General features: G+C 34.9%; 2 protein-coding genes across 9 annotated transcripts in view; one reads left to right on the forward strand and one right to left on the reverse strand.

Moving 5' to 3' along the window:
* The window catches only part of LOC127877394 (transient receptor potential cation channel subfamily M member 3-like), a 279,970-nt gene that overhangs the window by 238,891 nt on the left and 24,272 nt on the right, over positions 1-16,807 (forward strand). For all 7 annotated transcript variants that reach the window (XM_052423217.1, XM_052423218.1, XM_052423216.1 and 4 more), the window contains one exon: positions 14,033-14,281. In XM_052423217.1, coding sequence (XP_052279177.1) covers positions 14,033-14,281 — 249 coding nt within the window. The remainder of the gene's footprint in view (positions 1-14,032; positions 14,282-16,807) is intronic.
* Positions 1,612-10,271, reverse strand: LOC127877399 (thyrotropin-releasing hormone receptor-like). Of its 2 annotated transcripts, XM_052423232.1 has the most exons (3): positions 8,513-10,271; positions 5,114-5,214; positions 1,612-3,182 (listed from the first exon to the last, which is right to left on the reverse strand). In XM_052423232.1, exons 1-2 carry the CDS (start codon positions 9,615-9,617, stop codon positions 5,117-5,119), a joined length of 1,203 nt encoding a protein of 400 aa, XP_052279192.1. In that variant the 5' UTR covers positions 9,618-10,271; the 3' UTR covers positions 1,612-3,182; positions 5,114-5,116. The 2 variants fall into 2 exon arrangements, with proteins under 2 accessions (XP_052279192.1, XP_052279193.1); XM_052423233.1 differs by lacking the exon at positions 5,114-5,214.

Consider the following 16,807-nt stretch of genomic DNA (forward strand, 5'->3'; position numbering starts at 1 on the left):
ATAGCAAAGTTTACAACAGTAAAGAGATATAAATTTGTTCTCATATTATCACAATGATTGATTGCACACATAGTTGCTAAGTAAAGGAGGGTATATTGGAATCACCACAAATGTAAGCATGTGTACTTTCTGAATGGGCCATTACTCAGAACTTCAGACAAAATATGGATTTCAAAAGAATGTGGTCATTTAACTAAGTGAAATCAAACATAAGAGAGGTATTGCATGTTAGCGGTATTTGTATGAACTGTCTGACTTCAATAGAGCGCTTTACCATTATAATACCACCATTATTTATCAGTATTGGAACAATCCATACCGTCCTAACATGTTTAATGGCTAGCTATATCAGGCATTGTTGAGTAATTGTTCAGTAATTGACTAGAAGCATCAGCTTTTATATCTGTTTGTCTATGTACTTCACTACTGTTAAAGGAGTGACACAACATTTGTTTAGATTTCTGTTGTTATGTTGCCAACAAAGCTCCAGATAAGGATATAGTCTAAATGGTATTTCACCCCCTGATATTATTGTCAATGCGTATTTTACTCCTTTGTTTCAGCCATAAAGGGTTAGGAATATTTAGGGGATTTTCCATTTCCATAGAAAACGGAAAAAGTAAAAGGCGTGTTTAATCTAGAAATAGTATTATTATTTATATTTTTAAATGCAAACAGAATATATTTAAAAAGACGATATAAACAGACTTTCTTGAAAAATATTCCCGCAAGTTGCTTAAAACGTCCCTTTTCGATCCACAAACATGATGGGCCTCCATTTTTATTACAAGCTTATTTTGATTGACTTTCTTTTGATTCAAAGGTTACCTTACACTAAAAACTTAACTGGATTATTGTTAAACCGGTTACGCACTTTAATCAATTTAAAATACGTATCAAGATTTGTAAAGCGTTTTGTTACGTACTGGGCCAATTTTTAATGCGTTTTTTATTTTTTCAATGCGTAAATATGCAGATACGCCTCTTATCTGGAGCTCTGGTTGCCACCCTTGTTTGAGTGCATTGGACCCAACAGTCAGCGTCAAAATAACATAGGAACAGTTGTCAGGCTTTTTAAAATAACGTCATATTTCTGCCGTGGCAGGAATAACTGATATCAACATGATTTAATTATCCAATGATATTTCAGTTAACAAAATGTCTGAGTTAAATTTGATATTAAAAATAAATCGCCAGGAATTATGGAGTTACAGGTCTTGAATTTTATTAAATTGTGTGTTTGAGCAATTTTCATTATGTATTTATCAGATGTGATATTTTAAAACCCGTAGTGGGTATAACTTTTTTAAGCAGTTTTTGTCATGTCTTCTCATTCCAAAAAGCTTATTTATGTGTTTTCCATTTCAGTTTGTGAAAACAAAATATGTTTATTGATAATAGAATTCAGTCAATTCTAATAAAAGTTTATTTTTGTTCAACAATGATGCTAGTTTAATAACATTACATCAACATATAAACATATTAAAAATGTTAATAAAGAATGCAATAAAACAAGGACATGGAAATGTCATAAATTAGATATTATTTGTAATCATATTAACATGTTAGGTAAAATAATTTTCTTTAATAATATTTAAACACACTCACTAATCAGTACAATAAAAAAAAATCAGATGACCAAATGAAATATAATGATTCAAACAAAACCACACAGCAAAAAATAAAATATCTCATCTTTATTTTTAGATGTGTTCAAAACGTTAATTATCTTGCAGTTTAAATGATCTTAATACTCCTAATCTATTAACTATGTAAACAAATTAAATAAGATGCATATTCACGTATTTGTACTTCCACAAGAAAATGAGCATTGCATCAAATAATCTAATGTCTACTTTTACTTGACCTCTGTCTTAATAAAAAAAATTCTGCTAAACAATTGTTCAAGAGTCCTGATCATATCATTCCCATACAAGGTCGGGTAAATAAAAATTATTGTCTTTATTCTCTGTTTTGGGAAATGTTTAACCATTTGCATGCTGGGAAATTTGTTGTCTGCTAAAATGTTGTCTGCTGAATTTCTAAAATTAGCATTTTCTTCAATTTTGTTCAAAGAATCCAATAAGAATAGCAAACAGTTTGGATCCTGATGAGACACATTCTGTGGCGTCCCATCTGGATCCAAACTGTTTGCAAAGGCCTTCAAAATTCGGTTCCAGCACTGGAAGAGTTAAGCTCTCTGTAGCTTCAATTCACGTTATTTACAAGTACTTCCATTTATACTAGCCTCACTGTTAGAAAATGGGACTAAATGCATGTGCAAAGTGTCTTCCAAGATTAGCCTGTGCAGTTGGCTTAGGCTAAAGAAAGATGAAAGTTTGCGCAATCACTGAAATTTGGCTTTGGCAGAAATGAGACTTCCTTCAAATAAATAAAATATCATAAAAGCAGAAAGTGTGGTCCCTGATAAGTGTGTGTGAACTGAGATGACACTTTAGACACAGCCCAGTTTTCGGTGAGTGCAGTGCAATCTAAATTGGATTAATAATCTTTGTGAAAATACCAGAAATGCTAAAAAAAACAAGAAAAATAATCACAGTCCACAACATCACAAATCACAGTCTATGCATACACAGGCCTCTCTATAAAGTCTGTTCACAGTCATATGCACTGAACATCAGTGATTCTCAATGCTATTGTGATTGCATTGAAATTGTAAATTTCTCCAGCCTCCAATAAGTCATAGAAGCAGGTCATTTCTATGTATTATATTTGTTGTACACAGAGGCACATGTCCAATATTTATACTTTCATAAATCTTGAATAAAATATCACACAATGGAATAACATATTTAGCACATCACTATCAAGGTTTGATGTAAAGCCTGGTATTCCCATTCCTGTCATCCTAAATTCATTGTACATATGAGTCTGGCTGTGTGAAAAAGGGGTTTAATGTATGTAGTTTAGAGTACAACTCTTTCCTGCTTGTATGAACTTTTCCGTTTTAATAATTAAAGTCTGTTCTTATGAAAAATCTAGTTTAGGTGGAAAGTTTTGTCCCCGATTAGCCTGCGCTGACTGCATTTAACCCCCTTTTCACAGAGTGAGGCTCAGCGCCTATTCCCAGTGATTGGCTTGGTACTACTGGAGGCCCGGTGGGGTGCCAAGTGGAGTTTCTCGTGTGAATGTGTCACGGTTACTGCCACAGCACAACAGGCCTGAAACATGTGCAAGTACTGGCATAATTATATGAGATAAATACATGTAGAAACCAGTTTAAAGTTGTTGCTATACACATAGAATTCAAACAAATAATAATAATGCATAGGACCTTGACATTTTTTCCAGTCATTTTCCAAGAAATCTACCTATGCATACATTGGTTTTTCCATGTACATGTATTCTAACTCAATGCATGTAATTTTGCAACAGTTACCTTGAAATATTTTCTTTTATTTATGTGTTCCTCCATATTTTGTTTTCTTTTTTTCGGACATGAGTGGAGTTTTCAGACAAAAGCCACATGTTGGAGCATCCATGTCATAAGGACATATATTGGTTTGTATGATTTTTTGTTAGGGACAATTTTTGCAAAGTTTTATTTTTTATAAATTAAATTCTAGATTATTCTTACTAACACTGGTAATACAAATTGCCATTGTTTTAATGAGCGAAAGACATATTCCAAACAACTGGCTTTTCTAATGTTTGCCAACTTTGTTTATTTCCAAATGTATTTGTGTTTGTTAAAGTACAAGAATACAAATACCACAAACACAGGCCTTTTAAGTCAATATGGACGACTATGCTTCTGTTGAGTGCTATTTGTTTGACAAATGGAACCTTTTAAAATGGTTTTAACATTTATTGGGGAGAGCTTGAAGATATGATGTGTTTAAATAATTGAATATATAAGTGAATTTTAGCTCGACTGTTTTCAGAGAAAACCAGAAGTATTGTCATAGCCAGCTCGTCGTCCGGGGTCTGTCGTCCGCCGTCCTGGTCGTGCTAAAACCTTAACATTGGCTCTAAAATCAAAGTGCTTCCACCAACAACTTTGAAACTTCATACGTAGCTGCACCTTGATCAGTTCTACACGCCACACCCATTTTTGGGTGACTAGGTCAAAAGTCAAGGTCAATGTGCCCTCTTATATAGCACTTTAAAGGGATCTTTTCACGTTTTGGTAAATTGACAAAATTGACAAAAGTTGTTTCAGATTTGCATTTTTTTTGTTTTAGTTAGGATATTTGTGAGGAAACAGTAATACTGAACATTTACCATTGTCTAATATAGCCATTATATGCATCTTCTGACGATTTTAAAACCTGAAAATTATAAAGCGTTGCAACACGAAACGATTGAATAATTTGGAGAGTTCTGTTGTTGTCGTTTAATTTTGTGAAACTACGAAGATTGCTTATAAAAGGTATAAAATACATCTCTTATGCATACTTGGCAGGATGGCCGAGCGGTCTAATTGGTTTTTACTCCAGAACTCCGGCGGTCACTGGTTCAAGCCCTGCTGCAGGCTACTTTTTTTTCCTTTTTAAATTTTATTCTTGATTTTTTACTGGAGCTTTTTAGATCCAATGTTTACATTTTTCAATATAAAGCATTTAATGACAAACTTCAAAACATTCCAAAATCTGTGAAAAGGCCCCTTTAACATAGGCTCTAAAATCAAAGTGCTTCGACCTACAACTTTGAAACTTTGTATGTAGATGCACCTTGATGAGTTCTACACGCCACACCCATTTTTGGGTCACTAGGTCAAAGGTCAAGGTCACTGTGACCTCTAATATAAAACTTAAACATAGGTTCTAAAATCAAAGTGCTTCCACCTCCAACTTTGAAACTTCATATGTAGATGCACCGTGATGAGTTCTACACGCCACACCTTTCTTCCTTATCATTTGACAAGCTTTCATTTATTCAAAAAGGCACCCACAGCCGAGCATTGGTACCTGCTATGCGGTGCTCTTGTTGTTATATGTTTTAGCAAGAAAATATGGTTATATAGTACATTGTGAGCATATCAGAATTCAAGTTGTATGTTGAACAAGAAACTGTTTTAATCTGCTTTATGTTTCTATATTAGATACAATAGTTTTATATCAATCCCAGTGTTCAGAAGTAGAACCCATACCATTCAAACAAGATAGAGTCTCAGGCGGCCAATTTCCTTAGAAGAGGAGCTCCCCTGCCTTTGTTTGAGTGGTATAGTGATAATTGGAGTGTGGGACACCCCTGGAAATATATATGTAAACAACATTACCATGTGCATTCTCGATAACAACATGTTGAAGGTTGAGGTTGAAGCTTTTTAGTGGCGACATGCAAAAATGGTTCTTATGACATAGGAGCCAAACGTTTCCCTTGCTCAGCCTGTGCGTCTGCGCAGCCTGGGTAGAAGTTACTTAGTCTGCATTATATTGAGGGGTGAAAGCGAAACAGCTCTAAGTGCATTTTTCAGATTTTTACAGGAGAAGGTTAAAACTGTATTATATTAACAATTAAAACAAAAAAGGCTTTATATTTTTAAGTTTGATAGGGAATTTCTGTTCTTATCACATTTTTAACAAACAATTTTGAATTTTCACAAACAAGAAAGTTATATGAAAAAATGTCACTTAGACCCTTTTCGCACTGAAATTTCACTTTTTTTGTTCTCTGCGTTAAGAGCGAAACAGTCCAAAGTGAGTTTAAACCTAACATAAATTATCAGTTTACCAAATTTATTTTTATATAAAATACTTTTTCTATATTGAAAATAATAATATTGCAAAACATGGCACTTATAACCTTTTCGCACTGAAAAAAAACTTTTTTCAACTTATTTTTTCAGAGCGAAAAAGTTCTAAGCAACATTTAGTGACTTGAAAAAGTATTGAAAATTCTCACTTAATGGCATATACTTGAAATTGATTAATATTAACATTTTTATATAGGTATTTTTAAAATATATTTTGAAATTTTTTTACTTATAACCATTTTTGCTCTAAAAAATAGCATAAATATGTTGTTTTTATCTAATTTAATAACACTTAAAAATTCTATATGTCAATTGATGTTATTTTATTCTTAACAATTATTTTTTGCAGTTGTTAAATGTCAGTTAGAGCTGTTTCGCTTTCACCCCTCGATATGCAGCCATGAGACCTTGTGGCTTTGTATCATATGTCAAAGCTTCTGAACAGATTGCGCAATATCTGACACTCGTCTGTTAATATGATGGCCGCATATTGTGTAATACCCATCTTCACACGATGGACTAATTTTATCTTATTTAGAACCATAAAGGTTTCACAATAAAGGTGTTTATGGGAAAATCTGTATTTATTGTAAATAGATTTTGAATTTTTCATTTCCCCTGTTCGAGTTAACACATATTAAGTTTTGAATAGTGCAGCCATTTGTCTAGGAGTTCTTGTTGCTAAGATCTCTGGAGGAATCTTGAGGTTGCATATAGCCAGTAAGAAATGAAGGTATTGTGTAGCAGTGTGTTTTTAGCTCATCGGCGTCCGGTTAAGCTTTGCGTTTAGGTACACTTTTCTCATAAAGTATCAATGTTATTGCATTCAAACTTGGTGCAATTACTTACTATCATGAGGGGACTGGGCAGGCAAAGTAAGATAATTCTGGCTTGCATTTTGACAGAATTATGTGCCCTTTTTATACTTAGAAAATTGAAAATTTTGGTTAAGTTTTGTTTTTAGGTCCATTTTGCTATTGCTAAAGCTATTGCTTTAATACTTGCAACACTTACTAAATATCATTAAGGGATTGTGCAGGCAAAGTTATGTAACTGACTGGCATTTTGACAGAATTATGTGCCCTTTTTATACTTAGAAAATTGAAAATTTGGTTAAGTTATGTGTTTATGTCCACTTTTTTCCTAAAGTATCAAAGCCATTGCGTTCATACTTGCAACACTAACTAACTATCGTAAGGGGACTGTGCAGGCAAAGTTATGTAACTCTGACTGGCATTTTGACGGAATTATGTGCCCTTTATATTTGAAAATTTGGTTAAGTTATGTGTTTAGGTCCACTTTTTTCCTAAAGTATCGAAGCCATTGCGTTCATACTTGCAACACTAACTAACTATCGTAAGGGGACTGTGCAGGCAAAGTTATGTAACTCTGACTGGCATTTTGACGGAATTATGTGCCCTTTATATTTGAAAATTTGGTTAAGTTTTGTGTTATGGTACACTTTACCCCTAAAGTATCATAGATATTGCTTTCATACTTGGAACACTCGCAAACTATCATAAGGGGACAGCAAAGGACAAGTTGCATAACTCTGGTTGTCATTTTTACGGAATTATGGCCCTTTTTTAAATTAGTAACTTTGAATGTATGGTTTCATTTTGTGTTTAAATCCACTTTACTTCTAAAGTATCAAGGCTATTGCTTTTAAACTTTAAATACTTTCATGCTATCATGAGGGTACTGTACCTGGCAAGTTGAATTTTACCTTGACCTTTGAATGACCTTGACTCTCAAGGTCAAATTATTAAATTTTGCTAAAATTGCAATAACTTCTTTATTTATGATTAGATTCAATTGATACTTTGACAAAACAACTCTTACCTGACATACCACAATTGACTCCGTCCAAACCATCCCCCACGCCCCCCGCTCCCCCATCCCCCCCTTTAAGGTCAAATGTCAAATTTATCGTGTCTGTCCGTCCGAAAACTTAACATTGGCCATAATTTTTTTCAATATTGAAGATAGCAACTTGATATTTGGCATGCCTATGTATCTCATAGAGCTGAACATTTTGAGTGGTGAAAGGTGATGGTGAAGGTCATCCTTCAAGGTGAAATGTCAAATATATGGCGTCTGTCCGTCCGAAAACTTTAAAATTGGCCATAACTTTTTTAATATTGAAGATAGCAACTTGATGTTTGGCATGCATGTGTATCTCATGAAGCTGCACATTTTGAGTGGTGGAAGTTCAAGGTCAAGGTCATCCTTCAATTTCATCCTTCAAGGTAAAAAAAATAAAAAAAATTCATGGAATAATTTGTGCAATAAAAATGCTTTTCATTTAATTTATTAAAAAAAATGTTTTTAAATGTTAATGATGCCTCATCTGTATCAATTGCATTCTGAAGTAATCATGTGTATGCTGTTTTCCAGAAATATTAATACAAACTATATATGAAGGCCATACATAGTAATCATGTAAACAAGATATAAAACATGTAAGAAATAGCTTGTTAAAAAGAGAAGAAATACTGCAACTTACGCCATGAATTCTCAAAAAACGTATACATTAACCCTTTCCCCCATAAGAAGCAAAGTTAAAATGGCTTTTGCTACCCCTATAAAACCAGAACAGCCTGCGAGTAACTCGCAGTCTGTTTAGGTTTTATACTGTTTGCCTCTCGTCAGTATTTAAGGTTTGGAAAGGAAGCCTTTAAAATTTGAATTTAAGTAAGAAAGGCCTTATGTTAGATATAACTTTCTATGGGACTACAAATGTGTCAAAATATTATCTTAGTGGTAAAGGGATAAAATATTTATAATGCTTACTCCCAGAATTCATAAGTGGGGTGGTGGTGTCATGGACGCTGCCTGTTCTGCTAGCTCTAAACTGCAGCCTCCTTTTAGGCTGTCGTTTCTTGCGACACGTGCAGCAGATGAGCTTGGCAAACTCACGTCGAAACGCCTGTCCTGTGATGCAGTAGAGGAGAAAATTGATTGCATGGTTCAAGTAGAGAAACAGATAGCACAAGATCTTGATGAAGAACTGACTGGCGGCCTGTTGGGCAGTGGTCGGATGTAGAGGTATCACAGTGTAAAGGGCGCTGGGGATGTTAGTGGCGATCCACACAAAGCTGACACTGAGAAGTGTGATCGCCAGTTTGCGGTGGTTGTATCTGCTGCGTTTATCATTGCGGGTCATTTGGCTGGTGATCATTTGGCGATGCCGTATCAGACTCAGAATGATTAAGGCGTTGAATGTCATGAGCAGAATGAATGGTAACAGACAGTAGATTGTGAAATGTAGCCAGGGCATGACCTCCTTGTATAGAAACTGGTTTGTTTGTAGCATAGCGCACACTGTTCGGCCAGTTTTTAAGTCTTGCACCAGTTCTGCAGTCCAGAATAAATGACAATTGAGAATGGCCAGTGAACCAGCCACAGCCAGCGTGGTGAGCTTGGCCCGCCGTGTACTGCATATAGTGGTAGCCTTTAAAGGGAACCAGACCACAATAAATCTCTCAATAGTAACCGCAACTATCAGCCAGGCTGACAGATGAAGACTGAAGTAGGTCAGGAACATGAACGTCTTGCAGCTCAAGTCAGACACATGAAGCATCTCAAAACCTGTCGCAGTTCGTATCCAAGTCTTAAATGCGCTTACGAATAGAACAATAGTGTCCGCTACAGCAAGCACAGCTAAGTAGAAGAACGTGGAGGTCTGACGCATCTCTCTCTGCAGCATCACAATGAAGCTGAATATGTTGCCAATGGTGCCCAGGGTGATGATGTGTGGCAGGCCCCATAGCATGGCCGTGATTCCAGCAGAATACAAGGGCTGGTCTGTTACTGATCCCCCTGGAGGCCTGTCATGTGTTGGTGCCTCTGAGCTTATATTTAAATATATATCACTTGCTATAGAATTATTCTCCATCTTGGGAACTTCGTATTGTGCGTAGTTTTTAAAAATTGTTAAATGATCACAGTTATTTTAATAACAAAAATAATAAAAATCACAGTTTTTTATTTTGCATAATCCATCCATTGACATCACCAATAAAATACTTATAGGCAATCGTGCCTGCTTTCCATTCCATTCATGGTAATGTCAGAACTTTATTTGCCTGAGGTAGTTCAATTAAATTATGCATCAGTAGACATGCCTCCATCCAATTCCAGACTAAACACACCATTTGTTGTCAGTTATTGTCAGTATTTGATAGTAGGTGTGAAAGCTTTTATTAAATATAGAATTCATCTGTCAATGATGGGTTTCCTCCATTATAATAAATAGTGTGACGTCCTTAAGTGCACTAATAAGGATAAGCTTTCGTCTGGAAAGACCACTATCCTGCAAACAATTGTAACGATTCCAATTTATTATATTAATTCTTTTTGGTTTAATAATTATCCCGCTTATAAAGCATTCTTGGATTTCAACCAACACAACTTCAACCCATTCAGCACATGAGATTGATAATCAAAATTTTCTTTCAAATTGACAAAGTCATGCTTCCACGGGAGTTGTAAGCAGAAGCTGACAAGCTGTCATCAGGTTCTGTTTATAATTGTTCCACTCTGTCTGCTTGAATTCCTCGTGCAGCTCTATTGGCTGTATGGCTGATTGTCACTGGTACAAGAATATCATGCCAACCTTTCATTGGCTAGATTGTTTTATAGCTCTCTGTCAGGCAATATTGACTGAATCACAACTTTTCCAGTGGGTTAAATTGGTGTATGGTACCCCACATGATTTTCACATGCTAAATTTCCGTATACACATCCCTTCATAAAGTAATTTTTATTTTCAGAACTTATGAAATCTCGATCAGGCATAAAAGTTTAATATACCCAATCCTATTAAGTTTTCTTACCACATGAATATCAACAGTTCTGTTGAGTTCACTCAGCAATAGTGTAAGCGTAATATAAAAACTAGAATAGGTTGTATACTTAAATATGGTCATCAAGTGAAATATCATGGTTGTTGAAGTACAATATTGTATTTTGTGTGCATATAAACTGGGATAAGCTAGTAAGTGCATGTGTGATTATAAATGACTTTAAGGTAATAAATAGAAGACAGATGGATTGGAAATTGGTATCAAAGAGTGGACAGGTGCTAATCACATCACAATCTTGTATTCCCCATGCAGGATTGGTGTTCTTATCCTATGTAGTGGTTGCGTCAATATTAAGTGAAAGAAAAATAGTGCCAATTGATGTACTAATAATTTTATCTTCGTATGTGAATCCATGTCATTATTTAAGTGTTTTCTAGTGTTATAAACACGCATTTTCTTAATGATTTGTCAGTTGGTTACTCCTGGTGATTCGACATGAGCCTGATGAGAGTAAAGGTTACAAGTTAACATACGGTATCAGTATAAAACTCAATACCATAATTAATGAAAATGAATGGAATTGCATTTTTTAACTATTCTTTTTAATAACAAATGATGTAAAGGTTCAGTGGTTCCAATACAGAATAATTCATAGGATATTTGGAACAAAAACTCTATTTAACAAAATGAAAAATAACTCAAACTGATGATCCATTATGTTCTGTTTGTAAACAAAGTGAGGAAAATATAAAACATTTATTCTGGGAATGTCAGATATCTAAAGCATTAATTATTGAGATATTACCAGAACAACTGTTTCCTTTCATGAATAAGATATTTTTTCTCCTTGGGTATTTATCAAAGGCAGCTAGAGCCCTAAATAATGTGTTTTTGTTTATTAAACTATACTTATACAAGTGTTAATAATGAGTAAATTAATTCCAAACATTACAGGAGCCCAAAAATATCTAAAGTATGAATATGATAATTAAAGAAAAATATCAATTAAAAAAAATATTTCAGAATCCTTTGACAGTGAATAGGAATTGTTTACTACCATTGTAGAACAAACTTACTAGTATTTAAATTTAATGCTTGTTATTGTTGTCTTTTTTACAACCTTGTTAAAATACTATGTTAAACTCAAAGAACCAAGTGGTTAAGCTTATAGGTAGTACCAATGTGTTATAAATTAAAATTAGACATACCTGTTTGTGTTTGTCTATTTCTTTTATCTTTGGAAAATGCAAACTCTATATGCTTTTTACAATAAATACATATTTGTATACACTCTGGAAAATGTTCTTTTTACGGGTACCTATTACTGCTTTTCTATGCATTTTTTCATCTGAAAATGCATATCCTATCTGCCTATTACAATTTATAAATACTTCAGTTATGTATACATACTGGAAAATGTCCTTTTTCTGTTCTAATATAAACATTTTTTTTAGTGTTTTTCCAACACAAAATTACATGAAACCCTCTTATATTTACAGCCTCTCCTCAGTTTGCTCTATGTTTGTAAACTTTAAATGTCTGTTGTGTGTTTCCTTGTAATAATTGGATATGTAATCTCCAACAAAGAAATACTGCTTGTGATCTTTTGATCAACATAGTATTATTAACACTCTTAAGACAGTGGGTTTTTTTTTATGAAATATTCGGCCCCATTCCCCCATCTTTAGAGTATATATTTTTCCCCAAAATATTTTTAAAATTCCCCTCTCGGAAGTGTTATTCAATTTTAATCAATATCTCATTTAAATACGTCTTTCGTTACGAATTTACTACAATTTTCCTGAACTGCATCCGCGTGTTTACTTTATTTTGGCCTTTACCGCAAACCGTACGTAGTTCACTATCACGACTTTCGCTTTAGGACATCTACCGCAAACCATACGTATTCCAACATGTCGCACAACAACAAAAGCTATCGTAAAAAAATTGACAAATCTGTTTTAACTTAAAAATAAATGTATATTCTTTTCAAACAAGTACAACTTAAAAGTCAGTCTTCTTCAAATGCCGGCAGTGAAAAGAGTTTGCTCAACCTGCTTTGCACGCCACTTAGAAACAGGCTTGGGGAAGCTACACTGAAGTCCCTGATCAGACTTTGTCTGCTCACGGAGAGACTTGGTGAAGAGGAGGTCACCAGAATAATTGATAAATTCGCTGAAAAGCCCAGAAATGTTGAACTTTGAACATGAATATAACATGTTAATGAATAAAAGAGTTTGAATTATGTTTTTCTCCCTCTGTATGGTGAATTATAGTGTTAAAACTTGATTTTGTACTGTTACTAGCTAAGCATAGAAATTTCCCCCTTTTCCCCATTTACGCGCGAATTTTCCCCCTCTCTGTGGACCCGAGCCACTTCCCCCAAAACTGAAAAAAAACACTGTAAGAGCATAATATTTAAAGGAAATGCATGTTTTGTAAAATATTTCAATTTTTCTTCTTTGTTGAAGTCCTTTTTTCTTGTAAGGTAAATATACATTAGATATTTTTAACCAGGTTTACCGAAGAAAAAAACTGGTTATTAGATTGGCGAATGTCGGCTAGCGGGCGGGCGGAACAAGCTTGTCCGGACCATAACTTTGTCGTTCATTGTGAGATTTAAAAATCATTTGGCACATTTGTTCACCATCATGGGACGGTGTGTCTTGCGCAAGAATTACGTCAATATCTCCAAGGTCACACTTTGAGTTTAAAGGTAAAAAATGGCCATAAATGAGCTTGTTAGAGCCATAACTACTTCATTTATTGTGATATTTTAAAATCATTTGGCACATTTGTTCACCATCATTGGACAATGTGTCGCGCGAAAGAATTACGTTGATATCTTCAAGGTCAAGGTCACCACAACTTAAATAGATTGATTTTGAAACAAGGGGGTAACTATGAACAATCAGTAACAATTAAATAAATATGCACATTTTGAGTTGTCTCCCTTTATCAGATATTTTTTTTCAAATTGAAATCAAGGTCGCCACGAGTAAAAAAAATATTGAATTTGACACAAGGGGGGGTAACAATGCACATTTTAAATTATCTCCCTTTATCAGACTTTTTTCAAATGGAAAACCTGGTTTTATGACAATTTTGTCCCTTGTTTCCACTTTATTATGATAAAAGCTTTGTATGTCACTATCTAAAATTATATAGATATTAAAACCTATGACTTTAGATGTCTTGCATGTTCTTTTGTATGTACTTGTTACCAGACATGAAATAAAATGTGTTGGAAAAAACAAAAAACAAAAACAACATATGGTATCATTGCCGTAGTTGACATCATTTCTTGACATGTTGTTGACAAGTCTAGTATTGCAATAGATAAATAGAGTTTTGAGGAGTACACTATAACATCTGATATAGAAATGTTAATCCAATATAATATCTGATATAGAAATGTTAAGCCAATGCAACACTGTCTCCCTTGACCATGGAAAAAAGTTATTTTACAACAATTGCATGATTGCAGTATATATTGACATTTCAGATCATCGCCTCAGAACCAACAAGTATCCTCGGGAAGTTCAAGGTGTTCTTCGGCAGCGTGTGGAACGTATGGGACACGGTGTCCATCCTGTTCTTTGCCACAGCAGTGATTGTACGGCACCTCCCTGTGACGCCCCGCGCTGCACGTGTCCTGTACACGGTGAACATCGTGTTCTGGTACCTGCGTGTCATGGAAATACTGGGTGTGAACAAGTACCTGGGTCCCTACCTCAAGATTATAGTCAGATTAGTATGTACACAAGTACTTACTTTATGAGCTTTTATTTGAGTAGCGCTCTGTGAAAAGGGGGTTTAATGAATGTGCGTAAAGTGTCGTCCTAGATTAGCCTTTGCAGTTTGCACATTCTAATCAAGGACAATAATTCCTGTTTTTATATTTTTTGTTTCAAGAAAGTCTCTTCTTAGCAAGAAGTTTTAGCGGAAAATGTTGTCCCTGATTAGCCTGTGCAGACAGCATACTCTATATTTGTGATGACCCTTTACGCACATGCATTAAACCCCCTTTTTCACAGAGCACAGCCCATATTGCTTTCATATTTTGCATACTTGTTTACCAACATGACCCCAACCTATAAACAAGAGCAGACAACTCTATCAAGCATTTTGTCATAATTATGGCCCCTTTTCCGCTTAGAATATGCAGCAAATGTTAAAGTTTGCGTACTACCCCAACTATTTTCAATGTTCCTTGACATATTGCTTTCATATTTTGCAAACTTGTTAACCATCATGACCCCAACCTATACACAAGTGCAGACAACTGTATCAATCATTTTGACAGAATTATTGCCCCTTTATACTTAAAATATGCATATTATTGATTAATCTATGTTAAAGTTTGCGTACTACCCCAAATCCCAAATTATTTTTCCTATATCTTTTGACATATTGCTTTTATATTTTGCATACTTGTTTACCAACAAGACCCCAACCTATAAACAAAAGCAGACCACTGTATCAAGCATTTTGACATAATTATGGCCCCTTTTACACTTAAATAATTGAACATTTTGCTTAAATTGCCATAACTTCTTTATTTATGATCACATTTTATTATTACTTTGACAAAACAACACTTACCTGAATACCACAATGCATTCAACCCAAACAATACCCCACGCCCCTACCCAGAATCCCTCCCCCCCCCCCAACCTCCCCCCCCATTTTTTTTTTAACATCATCTAATAAATTTCAACACCCCACATTTTACCCCTCTCTCACCCCCACCCCCCTCACCCCTCCCCAATTTTTTTTTTTTAACATCATCTAATAAATTACCACACCCCACATTATACCCCCTCTCATCCCCCCCTACTTTTTTTATTTTTGAAAGATCGTCTAATAAATTATTGAATATGAACAATTTCCCCATGATGGCTTACGTTATACCGTCAAGCACATGAAAATTGAGCGCGCGGTCCTCTGACAGCTCTTGTTGTTGATAATCTCACTGTGTAACATAGTGGGTGGGGTAAACATGATAAAACACATCAGAATAAGGAGAACATTTAAATATAGGGGTTTGTTGTATGAACCTTCATTTGTATGGTAAGATAAGATGATTCAACTTTCAAACTCGAAACCACGTTGTCTGTATTCGTCAAATATTCGGTTTGGGAGGTGGCGAATAAGGAATACGATTCTTCCACAGCTGTGTTCGAGTAATTCAAATATTTGAATGTATCATTACAGCCCTAGTCTTAACTGGATAAATATATGTCATATTTGCCATGCTTGTTCTCAATGTCTTCTATACATGCGGATTTTGTTTTTGTTTTTCTTTTTAGCTCACCTGAGCACAACGTGCTCATGGTGAGCTTTTGTGATCGCCTTTTGTACGCCGTGCGTCGTCCGTCAGTCGTCAACATTCTAGAGGCCACATTTCCTGTCAGATCTTCATGAAACTTGGTCAGAACATTTGTCCAATTGATACCTCGACTGAGTTCGAAACTGGGTCATGCTGGGTCAAAAACAAGGCCACTAGGTCAAAAAAAAAGAAAAACCTTGTGAACACTGTAGAAGTCAAATTTGATGCCCAATCTTCATGTAACTTTGTCAAAATGTTTGTCTTAAGGATATGTTGGTTAAGTTCAAAAATGGTTTCGGTCCGTTGAAAAACATGGCCGCCAGGGGGCGGTGCAGTATTCCCTATATTGCTATAGAGAAACCTTGTTAACACTCTAGAAGTCACAATTTTTGCCCAATCATCATGAAAACATTGGTTTCATTGATATCTCGGATGAGTTCGAAAATGGTCCAGATCGGTGAATAAACATGGCAGCCAGAGGGCAGGGCAGTTTTCTCAATATGTATATAGTGAAACCATGTGAACACTCTTGAAGTCACCTTTTTGGTCCAATCTTTATGAAATTTGGTCAGAACATTTGTTTTCTAGATACGACGGTTGAGTTAGAAAATGGTTCAAAACGGTAAAAAAAACATGGGGGGGGGGGTCTTTTACCTTATATTTATCTAGTAAAAAAGCTTGTGAAGACTCTAGAAGTCACATTTTTTGCCTAATCATCATGAAATTAGGTCAAAACATTGGTTATGTGGATATCTCGGATCAGTTTGAAATAGTTGTGAACATTTGAAAAACATGGCCGCAATGTGGGTACGAAAATGTTGGGTACAGAAAAAAATTGGGTACAAAATTTTTTGGGTATGATTTTTTTTATAGGAAAGATGGGGTTCCTGTAAGTATACCGGGGTACCCCAAAGTATCATTTGAAAATTGGTGTACAGTGAAGTATAG

Source organism: Dreissena polymorpha, chromosome 4 (assembly GCF_020536995.1).
Source record: "Dreissena polymorpha isolate Duluth1 chromosome 4, UMN_Dpol_1.0, whole genome shotgun sequence".
NCBI classification, from domain to species: Eukaryota; Metazoa; Mollusca; class Bivalvia; order Myida; family Dreissenidae; genus Dreissena; species Dreissena polymorpha.

Coding starts and splice junctions, on each gene's coding strand:
- LOC127877399 (XM_052423232.1), bottom strand. CDS start 9,617: ATGGAGAATAATTCTATAGCAAGTGATATATATTTAAATATAAGCTCA. Junction 5,215..8,512: donor CCCACTTATGAATTCTGGGA/GTAAGCATTATA, acceptor ATATATTTCCAG/GGGTGTCCCACACTCCAATT.